General features: G+C 40.9%; 1 protein-coding gene across 2 annotated transcripts in view; it reads left to right on the top strand.

Annotated features, from left to right (window-relative positions):
- The window catches only part of ZNF277 (zinc finger protein 277), a 306,252-nt gene that overhangs the window by 255,426 nt on the left and 26,899 nt on the right, over positions 1 to 23,927 (top strand). For both annotated transcript variants that reach the window (XR_011559472.1, XM_070755514.1), the window contains exon 8: positions 20,167 to 20,234. Coding sequence is in view for 1 of the 2 variants with exons in the window: in XM_070755514.1 (XP_070611615.1) it covers positions 20,167 to 20,234 (68 nt within the window). In the remaining variant the exon portion in view is untranslated. The remainder of the gene's footprint in view (positions 1 to 20,166; positions 20,235 to 23,927) is intronic.

The following is a 23,927-nucleotide window of genomic DNA, read 5'->3' as shown; positions in this document are numbered from 1 at the left end:
ACATGATGTGAACCTCTCTTGCTAGGTTGTGCCTTCGTGCATAGCCAGTCTGGACTCTATAAATTTCATCGATCTCTTTTATGAGTTTATAACCTGTTTTGGAGGTGAGGTGTCCCTCCTTCTGGAGACCTTTGATTCGGCGGTGTTCGCGGCAGTGGTGAGCTGTTTGGCCGCGGACACGCCTGGAACCGGACCGACGGAGACGCGGCGGAATGGCGGCTGCTATTTGCAGCTGAGCTGTGTTGTACTGTCGGGAGGGAGTCGGAGGGAGTCGGAGGCGCCGGACAGCCCATTTGCAGCTCGTTTACAGCCCGGAGGCTCGGAGGGTGAGCATTTGCTGCATGGGACGATTGCTTCCCGTGGCTCTTCTGTCTTCTTCGCTGTCTCCTTCGCTGTGAAGACTGTCGGGCCGATCAGCTGGGAAGCGGTAATAGCGGCGGCTAATTAGAACTCAGCCGCCCCTCACCCGCTGCATGTTGCCTTCCTCTGTTGCCGCGCTCGATAGGATGGGGAGATTTGGAGGCTGGAAGAGAGCACCCTCAATAAGACCTTGCTGCCCTGCGGCTCTGGAATGTCTTTCGGGGGGTTTTTGTTGGGGAATATTACCGAGAAGACTGAGCACCAAGACTGAACAAGGCTGGACCTTCAGTGATAAATCTGTTCCCGGGACGCTGTGTGCATGAGCTGAATGGCTGGTATGATTGGGATGACTGGGGTGGGAGGGGTTACGGTATGGATGAGATGAATGGTAAGAGTATGAATGGTAGATTTGGCCCACCTGACGCTCAAGAGGCGGGAGGGGATGGGGCACCAATCTCTGGGGAGGCGTTTCAGAGGGAGGTGTTCCTCTCTCTGAAATTTGCCCAGCCGGGTTTCAGATATGGCATCAACCTCGACCCCAGGGAACGGGGGGAGGAGTGGCTATTATAGACAGGGAGAGCCTTTGCCTACGTGGACTCATTGCTCCGGAAATTGCGGGTTGCGAGTCACTCTTGATGAAGTTGGACTTAGGGGTTCAGGTGGGCTTATTTCTCACGTACCTGCCTCCCAGCTGGTTATACCAGAGGCACTTGTCCACAGTTCGGCAGAGTCTCTTGCGAAAGCCTGGAACAAGGCTGCAGCGGAGGCTCTTGACCGGATTGCACCTTTGCGACCTCTCCGTGGCGCTAGACCCCGTAGAGCTGCATGGTTCACCGAGGAGCTCCGGGAGTTGAAATGCCAGAAGAGACGTCTAGAGAAGCGATGGAGGAAGAGTAGGTCTGAATCTGATTGAACACTTGTAAGAGCTTTTATTAAGACTTACAAAGTGGCGCTCAAGGCGGCAAGATGCGCGCACCATGCCACCTTGATTGCATCAGCGGAATCCCGCCCGGCCGCTCTGTTTAGGGTGACCCGCTCCCTTCTTAATCAGGGGGGAGTTGGGGAGCCCTTGCAGAGTAGTGCCGAGGATTTTAACACGTTTTTTGCTGATAAAATCGCTCAGATCCGGGCCGACCTCGACTCCAATTGGGAAACAGAGTCGACTGACAACGAGTCAGTCAAGGTGACTGGGGCATGTACTTGTCCACCTGTCTGGGAAGAGTTTGATCTGATGACACCTGATGAAGTGGACAAGGCCATTGGATCTGTGAGTTCCGCCACCTGTTTACTGGATCCGTGTCCCTCCTGGTTGGTCTCGGCCAGCAGGGAGGTGACACGGAGCTGGGTCCAGGAGATTACCAACGCTTCCTTGGGGAGGGGAGTTTTTCCAACTCTCTATAAAGAAGCGCTCGTGCGCCCCCTCCTCAAGAAGCCCTCCCTGAACCCAGCCGTACTTAATAACTATCGCCCAGTCTCCAACCTTCCCTTTATGGGGAAGGTTGTTGAGAAGGTGGTGGCAATCCAGCTCCAACGGTCCTTGGAAGAAGCCGATTATCTAGGTCCCCAGCAGTCGGGCTTCAGACCCGGTTACAGCACGGAAACTGCTTTGGTCGCGTTGATGGATGATCTCTGGCGGGCCCGGGACAGGGGTTTATCCTCTGTCCTGGTGCTCCTTGACCTCTCAGCGGCTTTCGATACCATCGACCATGGTATCCTTCTGCACCGGCTGGAGGGGTTGGGAGTGGGGGGCACTGTTCTTCAGTGGTTCTCCTCCTACCTCTCCAGCCGGTCGCAGTCGGTGTTAGTGGGGGGTCAGAGGTCGACTCCGAGGTCTCTCCCTTGTGGGGTGCCTCAGGGGTCGGTCCTCTCCCCCCTGCTATTTAACATCTAAATGAAACCGCTGGGTGATATCATCCGAGGGCATGGGGTGAGGTATCATCAGTATGCTGATGATACCCAGCTTTACATCTCCACCCCATGTCCAGTCAACGAAGCAGTGGAAGTGATGTGCCGGTGTCTGGAGGCTGTTGGGGCCTGGATGGGTGTCAACAGACTCAAACTCAACCCGGATAAGACGGAGTGGCTGTGGGTCCTGCCTCCCAAGGAGAATTCCATCTGTCCGTCCATCACCCTGGGGGGGGAACTATTGACCCCCTCGGAGAGGGTCCGCAACTTGGGCATCCTCCTCGATCCACAGCTCACATTAGAAAACCACCTTTCAGCTGTGGTGAGGGGGGCGTTTGCCCAGGTTCGCCTGGTGCACCAGTTGCGGCCCTATCTGGACCGGGACTCATTGCTCACAGTCACTCATGCCCTCATCACCTCGAGGTTCGACTACTGTAACGCTCTCTACATGGGGCTACCTTTGAAAAGTGTTCGGGAACTTCAGATTGTGTAGAATGAAGTTGCGAGAGCAGTCATGGGCTTACCTAGGTATGCCCATGTTTCGCCATCACTCCGCAGTCTGCATTGGTTGCCGATCAATTTCCGGTCCCAATTCAAAGTGTTGGTTATGACCTTTAAAGCCCTTCATGGCATTGGACCAGAATACCTCCGAGACTGCCTCCTGCCGCACGAATCCCAGCGACCGATTAGGTCCCACAGAGTGGGCCTTCTCCGGGTCCCGTCAACTAAACAATGTCGGTTGGCGGGCCCCAGGGGAAGAGCCTTCTCTGTGGCGGCCCCGACTCTCTGGAACCAACTCCCCCCGGAGATTAGAACTGCCCCTACTCTCCCTGCCTTCCGTAAAGTTCTTAAAACCCACCTTTGCCGTCAGGCATGGGGGAGCTAAAACATCTCCCCCGGGCATGTACAATTTATGTTTGGTGTGTTTGTGTGCGTGCGTGTTAGTATATTGGGGTTCTTTTTAAAACTTTTTTTAAAAGTATTTAAATGTATTTGAATCTATTTGGATTTGTACGATTTGTTTATGCTTTGTTGTGAGCCGCCCCGAGTTCGCGGAGAGGGGCGGCATACAAATCTAAATAATAAATAAAATAAATAAATAAATTTATTTATTTATTTTGTCCAATACACAATTAGGGTTTTAGTGGGTATATATCTATATATACATAATAAAATACATGATGAAGGTTATAGAGGAGATACTCATAGTAAAATATATCTAAGAAATAATAGAAAAGAAGATAAAGTAATAGAACATATCAATGAAAGAATTGAAGAAGAAATATAGGAATAGAAGAAAGGTATAGGAGATATAGGAGAGCAATAGGACAGAGGACGGAAGGCACTCTAGTGCACTTGTACTCGCCCCTTACTGACCTCTTAGGAATCTGGATAGGTCAACCGTAGATAATCTAAGGGTAAAGTGTTGGGGGTTTGGGGATGACACTATGGAGTCCGGTAATTAGTTCCATGCTTCAACAACTCGGTTATTGAAGTCATATTTTTTACAGTCAAGTTTGGAGCGGTTAATATTAAGTTTAAATCTGTTGTGTGCTCTTGTGTTGTTGTGGTTGAAGCTGAAGTAGTCACTGACAGGCAGGATGTTGCAGCATATGATCTTGTGGGCAATACTTAGATCTTGTTTAAGGCGTCTTAGTTCTAAACTTTCTAGGCCCAGGATTGAAAGTCTAGTTTCATAGGGTATTCTATTTTGAGTGGAGGAGTGAAGGGCTCTTCTGGTGAAGTATCTTTGGACATTTTCAAGGGTGTTAATGTCTGAGATGCGATATGGGTTCCAAACAGATGAGCTGTATTCGAGGATGGGTCTGGCAAGTTTTGTAAGCTCTGGTAAGTAGTGTGAGATTTCCAGAGCAGAAGCTATGTAGGATTAGGTTTACAACTCTTGAAGCCTTCTTGGCTACATTGTTGCAGTGGGCTTTGGCACTTAAATCTTTTGTTATTAGTATACCAAGGTCTTTAACCGAGTGGGGATTATCTGTGATAATTTGATTATTCAGTTTGTATTTGGAGTTCAGATTTTTCTTCCCAATGTGTAGGACAGAGCATTTGCTAGTTGAGATTTGGAGTTGCCATGTGTTAGACCACTCAGAAACAGCGTCAAGGTCTTTTTGGAGAGTAGCGAAGCTCCTTGCTTCGCTTTTTTGAAATTGAATTTTGGTGTTGTATTATTTTGGTGGTTCATAGTGTGGCTTAAGTTGAGACTGAAGTTTATCATGCTGTGGTCTCTGTTGGAAAATGGTTCTGTTGTTTGTAAGCCATATATTGTACTTTTGCTGTTGCAGAAGATGAGATCCAGATAGTTATCAAGTCTGGTATTGTTAGTTACTAGTTGGTCGAGTCCCAGATAGGTGACGGTATTATATATAGTAGAATGGATGGGTTCCGTGCTGCATTCATTTAAGGACCAGTTGATGTGTGGTAGGTTGAAGTCTCCAAGGAAGATAATGGGGTATGGGCAGTTGGTTGCCCACGTTAGTAATGTGGATAATTTGTTAGCATGTTCGATGTCGTAGTCTGGGGCTCTGTAGCAGAGTAAGAAGCAAATTGTGGTATTTAGGGATAAATCACAGACAATACTTTCAGATACCAATAAATCCTGTGCAACTTTGAGGATTTTTAGGTTTAGTGATTTTTTGTTGAATATAGCTACTCCGCCTCCTCTGCGGGATTCACGGTCTGAGCAGAAAACATGGTAGTTTTTTGATGTGATAATGGAGTCTGGGTAGGAAGCATTTAGCCATGTTTCACATATAAAAATTATATCAAAGTTGGAGGTGTCAAGTAGAAGGAGGAATTCAGATGTCTTGTTGACTAAACTTCTAGCATTTAATAGTTTACATTTGAGATTGGTCTTGTGTTGGGGATTGGTTTTGGGGTGGTTAGAGGAAGTAAGGGGCACGCTTTCCTATTCTTGGTTTGAGGTGGTAGGGTTGTCCATTTGTTGTTGTGGGATGGTGGTTTGGCAGGTGTCAGTTTGATGTTGTGAGATGGTAGGTTGAAAGTTAGACCGGAAGATGTGGGGAGAATTATGGGTTTTGGGTTTGATGCTTTCTGTGCGGTAATCTATGTAAAGGTTTGTTTCACCAAGTTCATAGCGTCTCTTGAGTTCTGCCCGTAGTTCGTGAGAGCGAATACGTTGGAGGAGAGAAAGATCTGGTCTGGATCTGAGTTTGTTGAAGGACTTGTTATTTCTGGCAATGTGGTTAATGGTCTTGATGAATTGCTGTTTTATTTGTTCAGTTTTGCATACTACTTTGCAGAAGCGGGGAACTATTGAGCCATCGTTATACTTGTGCTCAGGTCCAATTCTGGTAACTTCCAAAATGTCTTCTTGGGCAATTGTTTGTGCATGTGAGTGATGGAGGTGGATGATATTTCTTATTCTTGTTATATCTGATTCATGACTTTCATCAAGACCAAAGAGGATAGCATTCTGGCGTTTTTGTTCACGTTCCATGGCATCCTTGACTAGGGTAGAGATATCAGTGGTAGAATTAGTGGTTTTTTGAAATATTGGAAGTGGTTGAGGTTGAGGTTGGGGTGGTGAGTGGTATTTTGTCGGGTGGATTCAGTGTTTGGATATTTTTCTCCATGGATGAGAGTTTTGATTCAATACTTTCTTTGAATTCTTGTTGTGTTTTGAGAAGTCTTGGTTCAATACTTTCTATTAATGTTTGTTGGGTTTTGATGGCTTCTTTTAAGGTATTAATCTCTTCAGACAAACTGCTAAGTATATTTAGCTTGGGGGTGCAGGATGAGCACATATAAAGAAATGAAGAGTTTGCTTTTAGGAAGGTGTCAATATGTTTAGAAATATTGAAGCAGCTTTTGTGAGCAGACTGATTGCAAGTCTGGCATTTTATGAAACCATCATGATCATTAATAATGTCATTGCATTTAAAGCATTGATAGCTGTGATTATCAATTGTTGGTTGTTGTTTTTTTTGTTCTTGTTGTTGTATATTCTTTTTGATTGGCATTTCTGCTTTGATTTGAGCTGTTCTGTGCCAGCGTCTGTCTATAGGATGGGGTGTGTGTGTGTTAGTGCTTCAGGAAAGTCTTTCGGTTATCCTGCCTGAGTTTCAGGTTTCCTGCTTGCTGGGCCTCTTTATGACTTTATAGTATGTTGAGAGAGAGGCAATTAGGGTTGTAGAGTTTGTAACTTTAAGAGAGAGGCAAATAGTTGAAACAGGCAAGAACAATGGCTTTCAAATATACAGTAAACCCCCCTCTTCCTTCACAGCCAGCACCTGGTAGTTTAAGCTTGCCTTATTAGACCAAATGCTGTTTGCGGAGGTGATTTAGAAGATTTTTCACTCTCCCCTTGAATGAAGCGTTTACAGATCCTTTTGTTAACAGGACTCCTAGCGCTTGTTCAAACTAAGGGTTACTCTCTTGGTCACTCTCTTGGCTTCAGATGGCTCCAAGCCTTGGTTGATAGCTCGGCTGATGGCAGGGTAAGCTGGGTTCTGCAGGGGGTTCGGGCTAATGGCAAGAAGTTTGATGGTGCTAGGGTGCTAGAGGTCCTGGGGTGCGCTGGGCAGATTGAGGCTTTGTGGTGTTCAATGGGCAGTAGGGATCAATCACTTACGATTTGATGTCTTGCCTTTGTCTTGCCTTGTTTCCTCGTTGATGTCTTGCCTTGTTTCCTTGTGGAACTTTCTCTTCTCTGCTCTGCTCTGCTCTCCCAGAAATGCTGATCGAAAATGTTTTTAAAATATTTATATTCAATAAAATTACTTTTAAAAAAGAAAGACAGAAAAAGAAGGCGAGGAGCTGGCTCTGCTCTGCTCGTTCTTATCGGCCAGGCGTTTGGGGGTCCATTTGTAAAATTTCTGCCATCTTTGCTGTTAAGTTTTCATCTTTCTCCTCATTTATATTTTGAAATCTCAATCCATGTGAAGCGGATCGTAATTCCAAGTTGATTATTGCTTTGTCGAAGCTTTTGTTAACTGCATAACTATGTTCTTCATATTCTTCCATCTTTTGTCCTACATTCTGGACTTTACCTTCCATTGCTTTCATTCTTTTTTCATTCTCATGTAGATTTGGTTGGATAGCTTTCATGTTTCCATCCATCTCCTTCATGCTTCCTTTTAATTCTCCCATTTCAGTTTTGAAGTCTCCCATCTCTGTTTTAAGGTCACCCATTTCAACTTTCAAAGCTCCCATCTCATTTTTCATTTCTTCTTTCATTTGTTTGTATCCATTGAGATTTGTGTTTTCTGCATGAAGTCTTGAATAGTGGCCAAGGTATCTTGAATAGTCTGAAAATTTGGTTCTGTCGGAGCTTTCTCCTTTTCTTTTTCTTTATCTTTGGCCAACATTGTTGTTATTGATCTTTGTTGTAGTGGGGAATATGTTGGAGATATCTTTGGAGTAGAAGTTGGTGTGGATGTTTGTTTTCTAGTTGTTGTTGTAATGGAAGTCAGGTTTGGGTCCTAGAAGAGCCTTTCATATCTCCAGAAATTTCCAGTCTGTTATGTAATATCTTAAGTTTACTTTCAATTTGAGTTAATAATAAAATTTATATATTTGAAACGACTATAAAACAGGTATAATCAAACTAAGTAGTAATATAGTATAATAAACAAACAATCAAACCAGCAGTGCAGTCAAAAAAGGAATACCAATATTAATACGCAGTAAGAAAGTAAAAGGAAAAAATAAAAGAAAAAGATTTGATTAAAAGGGCTATGACAATAATTTTTAAAACACACGCTAAATCAGATATCTAGCAATATCTTAACTATGAAATTATTATATGTGTATTAAAATCTTAAAAACGGAAAAGGAAAAGGAGAAAGGAAACATAAAATGTGAAATCTATAAAATATAAACAACAATCAACAATGAGTTAAAAATAATTTTGAAAAAGGGAAAGGAAGAGAAAGAGAGGGGAAAGAGAGAAAAAAAAAGAGAGATACTTATATAAAGCAACCTAATTATGTACATTTGGGGGGTATACCAGATCAAGAGGAAGGAAACTAAAAATCTAACACATTATTCTATATCAGAAAAAAATTAAAAGAAAAAGAAAATCTATTTAAAATATAACAAACAAGAGAAAAATGTAGAAACCTTATATAAAATATAACAAAAAAAGGGTAAGATGTAAATATCTAAAAATGTAGAAATGTAAATATAAAAATCTAATATGTAAAAAAAGGCAAAAAATCAGTAAATACTTGAGTAAAATGTTCTTTTTAAAAAAAAATAAATTTTATTGATTTTTTAAAATTTTAACCAAAAAAAAAAACATAAATTCAAACATAAATGTGTGTGCCATCACCAGACAAACAAAATCATATATCCCTCCACCAGGGAAGATTCAATTCTATATCTTTCGTTTACCTCAGCTCCGGGTTACATTGCTCATTCTTTATAGAGTGATTGAATTTTATTTTTTACTTTTGCATCGCTTACTAATATTAATATATGGTTTTTAACCTTTTCCCACCGCTTCATTGTTGCTACTAATTTCTCTTCATTATAATTATGTAATCTATTTTCCATAATTTCATAGTGAATGTGATCCACCCTGTACCTGCACCAATTTTTTATCGTCCATTTATTAGCATCTTTTCACCCTAGCACTATAGTTGCTTGGGCACTTTCTATTGCTGCAGTTTTAATTTCTTCATGTTCTTTTACCTCACTATTTTTTAATCAATAGTGCTGCTTCCTTGGTTAATTTCCAGTCACTATTCGTAATTTTATTCACTTCCGTTTGTATTTGCTTCTCCGTTCTATTTCCATTTACTCTGACATAGGCTATATTTTCCTTATACAGTGATCCCTCTATTATCGCGAGGGTTCCATTCCAAGACCCCTCGCGATAATCAATTTTTCGCGATGTAGGGTTGCGGAAGTAAAAACACCATCTGCACATGCGCGCCCTTTTTTCTATGGCCGCGCATGCGTAGATGGTGGAGTTTGCGTTCCCCGCCGCCCACGCAAAGGGGAAACCCCGATTCGTCTCCTCGCTGCTGCTGCGCTACCGAGCAGATCAGCTGCTGGGCGGCCGAAGGAACCTTCCCTGGGTCTTCCCCCTCTTGCTGGCGGGCAGATGAGCGGCGGGCATCAGCGAGGAGCCGGGGTTTCCCCTTTGCGTGGGTGGCCGGGAAGACCCAGGTTGGGGGTTCGGGGGGGTACTGGGAAGCCCCCCAGGCCAGCTGCGACCTTTTAAAACAGCCGCGCCGCTTCCCAGCTGAGTCCTGAAGCCAAACGTGGAAGTTCGCCTTTGGCGTTTGGCTTCAGGACTCAGCTCGGAAGCGGCGCGGCTGTTTTAAAAGGTCGCAGCCGGCCTGGGGGGCTTCCCAGAAACCCCCCGAACCCGGGTTGGGGGTTTGGGGGGGTGCTGGGAAGCCCCCCAGGCCGGCTGCGACCTTTTAAAACAGCCGCGCCGCTTCCGAGCTGAGTCCTGAAGCCAAACGCCAAAGGCAAACTTCCACGTTTGGCTTCAGGACTCAGCTGGGAAGCGGCGCAGCTGTTTTAAAAGGTCGCAGCCGGCCTGGAGGGCTTCCCAGCACCCCCCCGAACCCGGGTTGGGGGTTCGGGGGGGTGCTGGGAAGCCCCCCAGGCCGGCTGCGACCTTTTAAAACAGCCACGCCGCTTCCGAGCTGAGTCCCGAAGCCAAATGCGGAAGTGGTTTTTTTTTAATTAATATTTTTTTAAAAATCGCGATATAGCGTTTCGCGAAGCTCGAGATCGCGAAACTCGAGGGATCACTGTACTCCTTTTTCCTTACATCCATGCCAACAATTCCCTTTCATCATCGTTTGAAAGCGTGCTAATTGTACTGGTGTATAATACCATTTGTGTAAAATTTTTCTTCTCATTTCTCTTATCCTTGTATTTTTAATTCTTTTGATATTTTCAATTATGCCTTCCATATCCCATTCATCAATTTCTAACTCATCCTGCCAATATTTCGTCAGTCCTTTTATTACTTGTTCCTCTGCTTGTAATAATTCCTTATATATATTACCTGCTTGCGCTTTTATATTCTTACTCTTTTCCCTTAATATCTTCTCTAAATTTGTTTCTTGTTTGAGGAATATTTCTATATTTTCCTTTTTACTTAAATACGTATTTATTGCATTAACTTGTAACCAATTTTGTTGTCCAAGGCATCTCTCTATTTCATTTCTATTGATCCTTCCATCCTTTTCATATAACTGTTCTATTCTCTGTATACCTTTTCCCCTTAATTTCCAAATTATCTTTGTGAGGTTACTTTCTTTCTTTATATTTATCACATGCAGCGTTGCTAATTTAGAATTTGTCATTTTTAGTTTATCTTGCCATTTCATCCAACTTTCTATAATCGCTTTAGTTGGGTCCATTAATCTATTTCTTTCTTTCTTATTCCATTTCCTAAATAATAATTCTTGATTCTTAATATCATTAATTTATTTCTCTAATTCTACCCATGGTGTCTCTTCTAATAATTGTAATTCCATTAATCTATTTGATATGCATCCCTATAGTACTCCAGACTTGGATTTCCCCAACCTCCCTCGCCTTCTGTGCCTATCAACCATTTTTTTAAATTCTTGATCTTTTATTACCTTCTATCCAAGCATTTAATTTAGTATTCTTTTAATTTCCTTATTGGGAAGGTTCCATGCATTACCTGTAATATATATAACATTTTTGGGATAATCATCATTTTTAATGCTCTTACTCTAGCCAATCTTCTCAAATTTTTATTTCCCCAATTCTTAATTTGTTTCTGAATTTTTTTCCATATTAGATTATAATTAAATTCCACAATTTTTCCCGGTTTTTTTAATAACCATACTCCTAAATATTTCATTTTCTTATTCCCCAGTTTTAAACCTGATACTTTCCGTATTTCAATTTGTTCTTTAGGCCCGGTATTTAAACAAATGATTTCTGATTTTTCCATATTTACTCTTAATCCTGATTGGTCTTTGAACTCCTAAAGTATTATAATCATTCTCTTAATCATATCTACTGGTGTTTCTGTAATTATTATAGTATCATCTGCAAATATGTTTAATTTTAATTCCATATTCCCTATTTGATATCCCTTCCATTGTTTGTCTTTTCTAATTTTATTAGCTAATGTTTCAATTGCCATTGCGAAAAGCATTGGGGATAGGGGGCATCCTTGTTTGGTTCCATTATTTATTTCTATCTTCTCCGTTCTATTTCCATTTACTCTGACATAGGCTATATTTTCCTTATACAGTGATCCCTCTATTATCGCGAGGGTTCCATTCCAAGACCCCTCGCGATAATCAATTTTTCGCGATGTAGGGTTGCGGAAGTAAAAACACCATCTGCACATGCGCGCCCTTTTTTCTATGGCCGCGCATGCGTAGATGGTGGAGTTTGCGTTCCCCGCCGCCCACGCAAAGGGGAAACCCCGATTCGGCTCCTCGCTGCTGCTGCGCTACCGAGCAGATCAGCTGTTGGTCGGCCGAAGGAACCTTCCCTGGGTCTTCCCGCTCTTGCTGGCGGGCGGGCGAGCGGCGGGCATCAGCGAGGAGCCGGAATTTCCCCTTTGCGTGGGTGGCCGGTAAGACGCAGGTTGGGGGTTCGGGGGGTGCTGGGAAGCCCCCCAGGCCGGCTGCGACCTTTTAAAACAGCCGCGCCGCTTCCGAGCTGAGTCCCGAAGCCAAACGCGGAAGTGGTTTTTTTTTAATTATTTTTTTTTAAATCGCGATATAGCATTTCGCGAAGATCGAGATCGTGAAACTCGAGGGATCACTGTATATTTCTTTTATTACTTGACAAAACCTTTTCCCCATATTCCAACTATTACATAGTTGGAATAAATAATCATGATTTATTTTATCAAAAGCTTTATAAACATCTAGCTTTAATAGTCCCATTTTCCTTTTAGTTCCAGTAACATGGTGCAGCACATTCACTATATTTCTAATGGGTTGATATATTCTTCTTCCTTTTATAAATCCATACTGATCCTTTCCAATTATTCTTGGTAATATATTTTCCAATCTATTTGCTAAAATTTTCATAAAGATTTTATAATCTTGATTTAGTAGACTAATTGGGCGGTAGGAACCGGGTTCTTTTAAATCTCGATCTGGTTTAGGAATTGTTACAATTTCAGACTTCTTCCATGTTTGTGGAACATCTAATGTTGTGAGGACATTATTATACAATTTCTCCAAATGCGGTAGCAAAATTTCTATATATGTTTTGTACTATTCTCCTGTAAATCCATCAGGGCCTGGTGCTTTACCCTTTTACCACTTAAATTATTTCATCCCTTGTTATATTTGCATTTAACATTTGTCTTTCTTCTTCATTCAACCTTTCTTTAACCTCTATATCTTGTAACAACATGTTCTTTTTCATACAATTTTGCATAAAATTATCTCATTACACTTTCTAGCTCTCTATTACTATATTTCATTACTCCATTTTTGTCTCTTAAACCATTTATTATTAATTTTTCTTTTCTCTTTTTGAGATAATTCACCTTGTTTTGCTGATTTCCTCCCCCGTATTTCTATTCTCTATTTTACTGTCATTCTCATATTATTCCATTGTTCTTCCTCTATATCCTTTAATTGTCTTTGTTTAAGTTTTAACAAATCATTCCATTATTTATTTCTTGTTATTCTTAAATCTTCTCTTATTAATTCTATTTCCCTTATTCTTTTTTCCCTTTCCATTCCCCAACTTTTTTTAATATAAGACTCCATACTGATTAAATTACCCCTAATAACTGCTTTCTTCGTGTCCCAAATAACTGATTGCCTCATTTCACCGTTTTCATTTATATTATAAAATTCCTGAATATCTCTCTGAATTTTTTCCTTATTTTTTTCGCTTACTGAAACAATTGTGTTATATCTCCAAATTCTTTGTCTACTAATGGAGTCTATTTTTATGACTGCTGTTATGGGTGCATGGTCAGATATCCAATTACATTTAATTTCTGGTTTTTTAATTTGAATATTTCCTGTTTTATTCATAAGTATATAGTCAATACAACTAAACTTATTATGTCTTACAGAATAATATGTTCCTCTATTTGAATTATCAGCATGTAGGTCTATCATATTGAATCTATTTAAATTTAATTGTTTCTTTTCTTTGTTATTAGCCATTATTTCTACATTGAAATCCCCAGCAAATATCACCATCCCTTCTGAAAATAAATCCAATTTACGTTTTGCATTCATAATAAATTGTTTGGCATTTACATTTGGAGGTATATTACCGCTAGTGTTATTATCATTTGATTTATTTTTCCTTTTACAAATAATAACCTTCCTTCTTTGTCCCCTTTTGTTTGTATCACCTGAAATGAGTTTCTTTGATTTATTAATATGGTTATTAATATGGCTACTCCCCTACTATTTGTTTGCCCTCTAGATTCAAAAATACCTTCCCATTCATTGCTGTCTATCAGTTTATCCATTCTTTTCCGTCCCTTATGGGTTTCAGTAAGAAATAAAAAATCCACATGATTTTCTTTCACTAATTTCAATAGTCTGTGCCTTTTTAGAGGCGATACAAGACCGTTTATATTTAATGCCATAATTGTTTGATCACTCTTAATATTTCCATTTAACATTTCTCCCTCCTGTAACCCAGAGTTCTGTTAAGTTCTTCATTTTTATAAAAGAATCTTCCCACCCAGGTGCCTCCCCCCGAGAAAAGCGGGGGGGAAATCCGCTGTTTTGGTCAGGCACCATTGGGGGGCACGGTTCCACCGAAACTGTTGCTCCCCCCCCAACACCCTTTCTTTAAAAAAAGGAAATAAAACCCCACGCTCCCCTCCCCAAGTCTCCCTTAATTTGATTAAAGTTAAAACAGATATTAAATTGAATCAGGACCAAACCTTAGCCTTTTTCTTACTATATAAAACAAACAGAACAAAAACATTTTACAGACGTTTCATTTCTTTTTTTTGCCTCGAGACTCTAGTCTCCATTTTGAAAGAATCTGGTGGTTCTTTCTCTTTCTCCAAGAGGGCTTGCCTTTTCAGTTCAAATTCCTTAATGGGGAATGTTGATTGCAGGAGTTCAAAAATATTTTTAACCCCCTCTCCTCCTGTTTTACCCCCCTCTTCAATCGCCTCTGTTGCTTTTTCTGCCTGTTGCTTTAAATCTGGATTCAAACCAAGTTTTACCAGCATCTCCTCCAACGACTTTGCTGGATACATTTTCCCCTCTTGAAAAAGCATTATAATGGCCGGATATTGCCAGCTGAAACGAATATTTCCCTTGAACAAAGCTTCTGCAATCGGACGCATCTGGCTCCTTGCTTGCAAAGTTTGCACCGACAAATCTTTCAAAACCCGGATCAAGGCTCCTTTAAAACTGAGGTTAGTAATTTTCCTTTGCTCTTTATTGACTGTTTCGGCTGTTCTCTCTGAGAGGAATTTGATTACGATGTCTTGTTGATTCCCGTCTCTTTGCGCTCCAAAAACCCAGTGTGCACGTTCTATTTGATGATCGTGAATTTCAATCTTATACTCCTTAAACCATTGCTGAATATTTTGGATCATATTTCTGCCATCGGCAAAATCTGCTTTAAACCCTCTCAGACGCAAGTTTGCTCTTCTTAATCTATCTTCCAGCATATTTATGCGTTGGCGGTCCTGTTCCCTTCCTTCTTCTATCTTTAAAACCCTAATACCCTGGGCTTGCTGTTCTTTTTTCACTTCTTGCTGTTCTATTTTTACTTTTTGCAACTCAGTCTCGGTCTTAACCACCACCTCTTGTATTTCTTTCAACTGCTGACCGACCATGACAAAAGTTTTCATCAAAGTGTCCATTCTCTCTGTGAGCTCTACTCCGACTGCTTCCGCCATTTCCCTCCTCCTCTTAACTTATCGTTTACTCACAGTTCCGAATGTAGGCTGTTTTCACGTTGTTTCTGCTCTCCTTCGATAAGCCCAAGGTATTTTCAGGTTCCAAAGTTTTAACTTTTTTGCTTAGTCCAATTTATTTGAGACTCCAAGAGTTTCAATGGGGCTTAAAATCCAATGTTTATTTTCTCATTTGAGGAGCGTTCAGCGGAGCGTCTACTCTCCTCGACGCATGCGTAAAACCCCCTTGAGTAAAATGTTCAATATAACTAATTCCAACGATGATAAAAGGAAAAAATAGAAAAGCAAAAATAGAATTTTCAAGATTTGTCTTTCTCAGATCGTTCTTGGATCCTTAACTACTATGCTTTGTTCTGTTTTTAAGTTCTCAAGTTCGCAATTGTTTTTTAATCTTTTGAAAAAGCAAAGTTCCAAAAATTGGTTTAATATTGTACCAAAATCCTCTGTCCAAATCCACGGTCCGCAATCCACAAGAAAAAAGGTACAGGGAATAAAGAGAAATATTAAAAGTAAAGAAAAATCATTGGTCCGTTTCGTCTATTAGATTCTTACACTATTGCCGTTTGTAAAATAGTCCCTCTGCAAATACTTCCAGTTCAGTAAAATCCGTTTTATACAGGAAAATTTAGTTGAATTAGGTTAAGAATTGAAAAATTGATCAAAATATATATTTTCTTAGGATATTTTAAATTTTATTTTTCTTTTTAATCCAGATAGTGCATAGTATTCTTTAAAAATACATCCTTTTTTAAAAACCGGAAACACTAGAAACTTGGTGTTTTCAATCGATTAGATTCCCCTTTTGTTTAGATTTCATCCCCTATTACAAATTCAATTCATTATTTCTTCCAGGGATGTTAGATATTAAGGGGTATATTTTTCTCCAAATATTGTTTAATTATAAAAATGGTAGATAGTTAAAGGGGGGGGGGAAGAGTAAAGAAAGTAGATCTGTTTATGACTTAAGTTTATGCCCAAGGATATGTACTTAAAGAAAAAAAAACTTTTCCTTGTTCACCTTTTTTATTCCAAGATCTTTCCTTTTATTCTTTTAATGTAATGAAATCCAAAAGAGTATACCTTATTCTGTGCCTATTTTCTTCTTTTCGGATGATCTTTATCCTATTGACTTCTTTTAGCTTTTTAATGCTCCCACCTTCGTGAGGAAGCCGCTATGGCCGCGTCCCAGCTGGAACGGAGGCACGGTTTTCCATCATTGGGGCTGCGGAGTTATCCTCCCCCTCCGTGGCGGTGGCGATCCACCCCTCGGGACTAGGCGACCCCCTGTTCAAGATCGAGCCCTCCAGGCTCGATCAAACCACAACCGGCGATCTCCCAATGAGAAAAAGGGAGAGACGGGGACGGAGCTCTATCCCCGTCCTCCCGGCACGACTCGTGCCTCCCCCAGAAGTCTATTTTCTTAAATACTTAATTGTTTAAATCTTCTTTAACAATCTTAAACTTATATCAATGCTTAAGTATTTCTAATATATATTTCTTCATAAATATTTAATTAATTTAATTAATATTCTTAAACAATCTTAAATTACTAAATGAATATATATGTAAAGTACATATAAACACTCAAAAAGGGAAGGGAGGAAGAGAACATATATATATATGTACATATGTGTGTGTCTGTGTGTGTAGATTGTTCTGAGTTCGGGTTTTGCCCTGTGTAATATTTTGCATGTTTATGCGACGTTTCGGTGAAATCACATTCACCATCATCAGGCTGAAGTTTCCAAGCTTCGTGCTGTTGTAAAATGGAATGTTTGCAACTGTCATTTCTTCCTAGTATATAGTGTGGGGGTGGAGATTTGGTTTGAATGTAGCAAATAGATTGGGTGATTATGTTTCAGTGATCTGATTGGTTGGTATAATCATAATTATTAGAAGGATTGACATGGTGATTTTTATGAACTGTTTTTTGTTTAAGGCTGGTTTCCAAATTTCAAAATTCCAAATTCATAATTATTAGAAGGATTGACATGGTGATTTTTATGCAGTGTTTTTTTTTGTTTAAGGCTGGTTTCCAAATTTCTGGTAGGCGGGACGTGTCATCTCTTTTATTTATGCAAAGGGGGCTCTTCTCAATTTCTATGGCTTCTAGAGCAATTCTTCTATATAAATTCTCTGTTTTGTGAAATAATTTAGTTTTTTCAAAGTTAATTTCGTGCCCTGTTTTTTTAATGTGCTGGACAAGGGAGGAAGTCTTTTCTTCTTTTTTAACTGCATTCACATGTTCTGCAATGCGTTGGCTCACTCTTCGGTTGGTTTGTCCAATGTATGTGGCTGCACATGTTTTGCAAGGGATTTCATAGATTCCATGGTATTCCAATTGGATTTTATCTTTGGGGCTCCTTAGGATATTAGATATTTTTTGGTTGGTGCAAAATGAAGTTTTGATGTTATGTTTGTGCAGAATTTTACTAATTTTGTCTGTGGTGCCCTTGATGTAAGGGAGGATGGTGGTACCATTGTCCTGTTCTTGATCTTGTTTTTTGGGGGGTGTCTCTTTTTTGATTAGGTTTGTGATTGTTTTCTCTTCGAATCCATTAGAAATTAATACATCTTTGAGTTTGTTCAATTCAGTTTTTAAGTGCTCATGGTCAGCTAAGCGTTTGGTTCTGGAATTTGGAATTTTGAAATTTGGAAACCAGCCTTAAACAAAAAAACACTTCATAAAAATCATCATGTCAATCCTTCTAATAATTATGATTACACCAACCAATCAGATCACTGAAACATAATCACCCAATCTATTTGCTACATTCAAACCAAATCTCCACCCCCACACTATATACTAGGAAGAAATGACAGTTGCAAACATTCCATTTTACAACAGCACGAAGCTTGGAAACTTCAGCCTGATGATGTTGAATGTGATTTCACCGAAACGTCGCATAAACATGCAAAATATTACACAGGGCAAAACCCGAACTCAGAACAATCTACATACATATACCCGTGAAAATTTACGAAAACAAATATATATATATATATATATATATATATATATATATATATATATATATATATATATATGTCACATTTTTAAGCTGAATTTGAAAATTAAGGGAGACTAGGATAGATCTATTTCGGCCTTATTTTGGCCTCATCAGCTAGCCATACCCACTGGGACTTGAACCTGCAACCTTTGCCTTGTAAGGCAGAGAATTATCCTCTAGGCTACAGTATCCAATCCCTTCAGCTCTGTACCAGGGAAGGATTACATTTTATGTCGAATCACCCTGGTATATATATATTGGTATATATATATATATATGTTTTTTATGTCGGATCACCCTTGTATATTTTAAGGAACGTCACAGCTCCTTTTTGCCTCTAGGCCCAACCCAGGGCCACTTCAAGGCAGTTAATATATTTATAGCCGACAACTATATTCTGTATGTGTTAAATGTTTTTAGCTGGAATTTTAAAATTAAGGGAGACTAGGATGGTCCCATTTCGGCCTTGTTCTGGCCTCATCAGCTAGCCACACCCTTTCCTTACTGGGATTCGATCTGGTGAACTCTGCCTTGTAAAGCAGAGAACTAGCAGTTTGAGCTATCAGATCAGATCCCTTCCAGCTCTGTACCAGGGAGGGGCTATATGTTTTTTATGTCGGATCACCCTGGTATATTTTAAGGAACGTCACAGCTCCTTTTTGCCTCTAGGCCCAACCCAGGGCCACTTCAAGGCAGTTAATATATTTATAGCCGACAACTATATTCTGTATGTGTTAAATGTTTTTAGCTGGAATTTTAAAATTAAGGGAGACTAGGATGGCCCCATTTTGGCTTTTTCTCTGCTTTACAAGGCAGAGTTCACCAGATCGAATCCCAGTAAGGAAAGGGTGTGGCTAGCTGATGAGGCCAGAACAAGGCCGAAATGGGACCATCCTAGTCTCCCTTAATTTTAAAATTCCAGCTAAAAACATTTCACACACACACACACACACACACACACATATATGAAAAAAGGGAGGAGAATAAATTTATGTATATATGGGGTAGTCAAAAATCAAAAAGAGAAAAAGCCAAGAGGAAAAAGAAAAATCATTAGTAATTACTCATAATGGGGATACATGACAAGTCTATTAAAAAAAGAAAGGAGAAGGGTAAAAAAAATTATCTTCTAATATTGTCTTTACTTAAGTGTACAAAAAAGAAGCAAAAGGGAAAAACAAAAAGCAGTCCAGCCAAAAAAGAAAAAACCCCTCAACCTTTAATATAGTCCAGTTTATTGTTTTGTATCCTTTGATTGTTATTGTTACAATGTTTCCTTTCGTGATTCCTACAAAAAAAGAGAGAGAGAAACACAAGAATAGCAAAAATGGAAAGAAAAAGAAGCAACCTGGTATATATATAAATCTTCTATTTATCTGGCTTCTTTACTTCACACTTTCTTTTTATATATTTACGTGCTTCTCTTTAAAAAGAGAAACAAAACTTTGTTTAGAAATAAGTTGTACTGGGAAATATAGGAAACTGCTCAATTCTTGCAGATTCTCATATTTTTCTAGCTTGCTAGGAGTATTATTAGGACTTTTTTTGGAATCATGGAAATTTCTCGTATGAGTCAGGAATACAGTCATTACAAATCCAGTAAACCTAAGAAATGAACTTGATTTAGGTTCCATAATAAAACTGATATGGGTCAAAATTCAGTTCTTTTAAGGGATTGTCATGTTTGCTATTGACTCTTGATGAAATCCCATATTTCCTTACATTTGAGTTCTTTTCACAAGAATACATTTCCAACTGAATGAATTAATATTTTACATATAAGACTATAAAATTACTTTATCTTAAATACCCCATCAGATAAGGTACACTCAAAACTTAGATTAAATAAAGGTAAACCTGCAACTGTTAAGATGTTACTAAGTTGCAGCATTCAAGTTCTTCAGTAGATATCAACAAGGGGAAAGATTGCTGAGAGTTTCAATTTCTAACTTAGAATGTCTGCTCTTTCTGAATAAATCTAAAAAATTTAGTTGGCTTAACGCATTTTTATTTTATTTTTTTCAGGAATTTGGGAAGTCCTGGGAACAGGTTCAGTCAGAAGATGACCGAGAATTGTTCCACAGTCAAGAAGAGTATGTGGAATTTTTGTTTCATATTTATGGGCTAGTAACTTGGGATTCTTTAGGGTTGATAAGATGATAATGATAGACGAAATAGCAGTCACTAAAAAAATAAAAAGTGAGATTTTTTACATTTTCAAGTATGAACAGTAATTATGGGGAATAGAAATGAATTGGGATAGTCAGGTTATAAAGGGACAATTTAATATCTTTCATTTTATTTTTTTAATGATATCCTCGCTATATGTTAGTCTGTGCAGCAAAACCCACCTATCATCCAATAAAACAGATTGTGTGCATAGATCTGGATGTTTTATTAAAAGAACAACAAAGAATGTTCTTTCTGCGCCAGCTCAGGAAGCTCAAACTGCCCAAGGAGCTGCTGATTCAGTTCTATAGAGGAATCATTGAGTCTGTCATCTGCACCTCTATAACTGTCTGGTTTGGTGCTGCAACCCAACAGGACCGACACAGACTTCAGAGGATAATCAGAATTGCAGAAAAAACAATTGCTGCCAATCTGCCTTCCATTGAGGACCTGTATACTGCACGAGTCAAAAAGAGGGCGGGTAAAATATTTACTGACCCCTCACATCCTGGACACAAATTGTTTCAACTCCTACCCTCAAAACGTCGCTACAGAGCACTGCACATCAAGACAACTAAACACAAGAACAGTTTTTTCCCGAACGCCATTACTCTACTAAACAAATAATTCCCTCAACACTGTCAGACTTTCTACTAAATCTGCACTTCTATTCTACTAGTTTTTCTCATCATTCCTATCACCCATTTCCTCCCATGTTGACTGTATGACAATAACTTGTTGCGTACATCCTAAGATTTTTATTAATATTGCTTCTTCATTGCTTATTTGACCCCTATGACAATCATTAAGTGTTGTACAACATGATTCTTGACAAATGTATATTTTATTTTATGTACGTTGAGAGCATATGCACCAAGACAAATTCCTTGTGTGTCCAATCACACTTGGCCAATAAAATTCTATTCTATTCTATTCTATATGGTGAAACTGGAAAATTAGGAATACATACAATGAAAACTAAATACAAGATAGGCAGTATTGAATTACTGCTGAACATAACAATTAATAAATACAAGCAATCTAAATCTCACCAGTGATGCTCTGTGTTTCAGATGTGGATTTGTCCTTGGATGGACATGTGCCCCTATTTGAGATGGATTCCTCTCTGTGCTCCTGTCTCCTCCAAATACTGGATCCGTGTCCCTCCTGGCTGGTTTCGGCCAGTAGGGAGGTGACACGGAGCTGGGTCCAGGAGATTGTCAACGCTTCTTTGGGGAGGAGGTCCTTCCCGGATCCCTACAAGGAGGCACTTGTACGCCCCCTCCTCAAGAAGCCTTCCCTGGACCCAGCCATTCTCAATAACTGTCGCCCAGTCTCCAACCTTCCCTTTATGGGGAAGGTTGTTGAGAAGGTGGTGGCGCTCCAGCTCCAGCGGTCCTTGGAAGAAGCCGATTATCTAGGCTCTCAGCAGTCAGGATTCAGGCCCGGCTACAGCATGGAAACTGCTTTGGTCGTGCTGATGGATGATCTCTGGCGGGCCCGGACAGGGGCTTGTCCTCTGTCCTGGTGCTTCTTGACCTCTCAGCGGCTTTCGATACCATTGACCATGGTATCCTACGCCGGCTGTAGGGGTTGGGAGTGGGAGGCACTGTTCTTCAGTGGTTCTCCTCCTACCTCTCCGGTCGGTCGCAGTCGGTGTTAGTGGGGGGTCAGAGGTCGACCTCTAGGTTGCTCCCTTGTGGGGTACCTCAGGGGTCGGTCCTCTCCCCCACTGCTATTCAATATCTACATGAAACCGCTGGGTGAGATCATCCAAGGGCATGGGGTGAGGTATCATCAGTATGCAGATGATACCCAGCTTTTCATCTCCACCCCTTGTCCAGTCAGTGAAGCAGTGGAAGTGATGTGCCAGTGCCTGGAGGCTGTTGGGGTCTGGATGGGTGTCAACAGACTCAAACTCAACCCGGTTAAGACGGAGTGGCTGTGGGTTTTGCCTCCCAAAGACAATTCCATCTGTCCGTCCATCGCCCTGGGGGGGGAATCATTGACCCCCTCAGAGAGGGTCCGCAACTTGGGCGTCCTTGATCCACAGCTCACATTAGAGAAACATCTTTCGGTTGTGGCAAGGGGGGCATTTGCCCAGGTTCGCCTGGTGCACCAGTTGTGGCCCTATTTGGACCGGGAGTCACTGCTCACAGTCACTCATGCCCTCATCATCTTGAGGCTCGACTACTGTAATGCTCTCTACATGGGGCTACCTTTGAAAAGTGTTCGGAAACTTCAGGTCATGCAGAATGCAGCTGCGAGAGCAATCATGGGCTTTCCCAAATATGCCCATGTTACACCAACACTCCGCAGTCTGCATTGGTTGCCGATCAGTTTCCGGTCACAATTCAAAGTGTTGGTTATTACCTATAAAGTCCTTCATGGCACCGGACCAGATTATCTCAGGGACCGCCTTCTGCCACACGAATCCCAGCGACCAGTTAGGTCCCACAGAATGGGTCTTCTCCGGGTCCCGTCAACTAAACAATGTTGCTTGGCGGGACCCAGAGGAAGAGCCTTCTCTGTGGTGGCCCCGGCCCTCTGGTACCAACTCCCCCCAGAGATTAGAATTGCCCCCACCCTCCTTGCCTTTTGTTAACTTCTTAAAACCCACCTCTGCCACCAGGCATGGGGGGACTGAGATACCCTTTCCCCCTACGCCTTTACAATTTTATGCATGGTATGTCTGTATGTATGTTTGGTTTTATAATAAGGGTTTTTAACTGTTTGAATATTGGATTGTCTTTATTACTGTTGTTAGCTGCCCCGAGTCTACGGAGAGGGGCGGCATACAAATCCAATAAATAAATAAATAAACAAACAAACAAACTTAGAATGGATTAAACCTGCTCAGTGATAACAGAAAACTGAGTATCTTCAGGAGCAGGAAGGAGGAACTAAAGCCCCTGGGGACAGGTATGGAACAGGAAGTAGTTTAAGATTGCAGGTGACTGATGGGATCAGAAGGACCATTGAACTTACCTGAGCAGTCTTCTCGATGCACTGCGAGGAGAGTCCAATGTGGGTTGTTCTGCAGCCTCATTGGCTGGGACTGAGTTAAAAATTAACATATTTATTATGTCCCTCCCACCACTGCCCCATTAGGTCAGTCAATAAAAAGGAAGGAATAGTGTAAGAAACCAAACTTTATTAACTTTATGAACTTTAAACTATTAATACGAAGGTAATGGGGAGTGAGCCCCTGGGCCAAATAAGCCGGGGGGGGGGGGGGTTGGACTCTCCTCGCAGTGCATCGAGAAGACCGTTCAGGTAAGTTCAACGGTCCTATTGCACTGCACTGCTTGGAGAGTCCAATGTGGGGTATACCCAAGCAAACCGAATTAGGGCGGGAGAGGCTGTACCAGGGGCGCCGGAGCACAAACCCTTTGCAGCACTCCATGTCCGAAGACAGCTTCCGCTGAAGCAAATGAGTCTAGACGATAGTGTCTTATAAAGGTCGTGGGAGCAAATGTCTTCGATTGGAGCTTGTGTGGTCCAAGCAGCGGGAGTGGCCGCGCTCCTGGTGGAGTGCCATGACATGAGCCGGTAAGGGTGTAGAGCTTGTCTTGTATGTTTCCATAATGCAGGAACGGATCCATCTGTTGATTGTC

The sequence above is a fragment of the Erythrolamprus reginae genome, chromosome 6, assembly GCF_031021105.1.
Source record: "Erythrolamprus reginae isolate rEryReg1 chromosome 6, rEryReg1.hap1, whole genome shotgun sequence".
NCBI lineage: Eukaryota > Metazoa > Chordata > Lepidosauria > Squamata > Dipsadidae > Erythrolamprus > Erythrolamprus reginae.
Note: the sequence above shows the minus strand (reverse complement) of the source record. Positions and strands in the feature narration are given on the sequence as shown.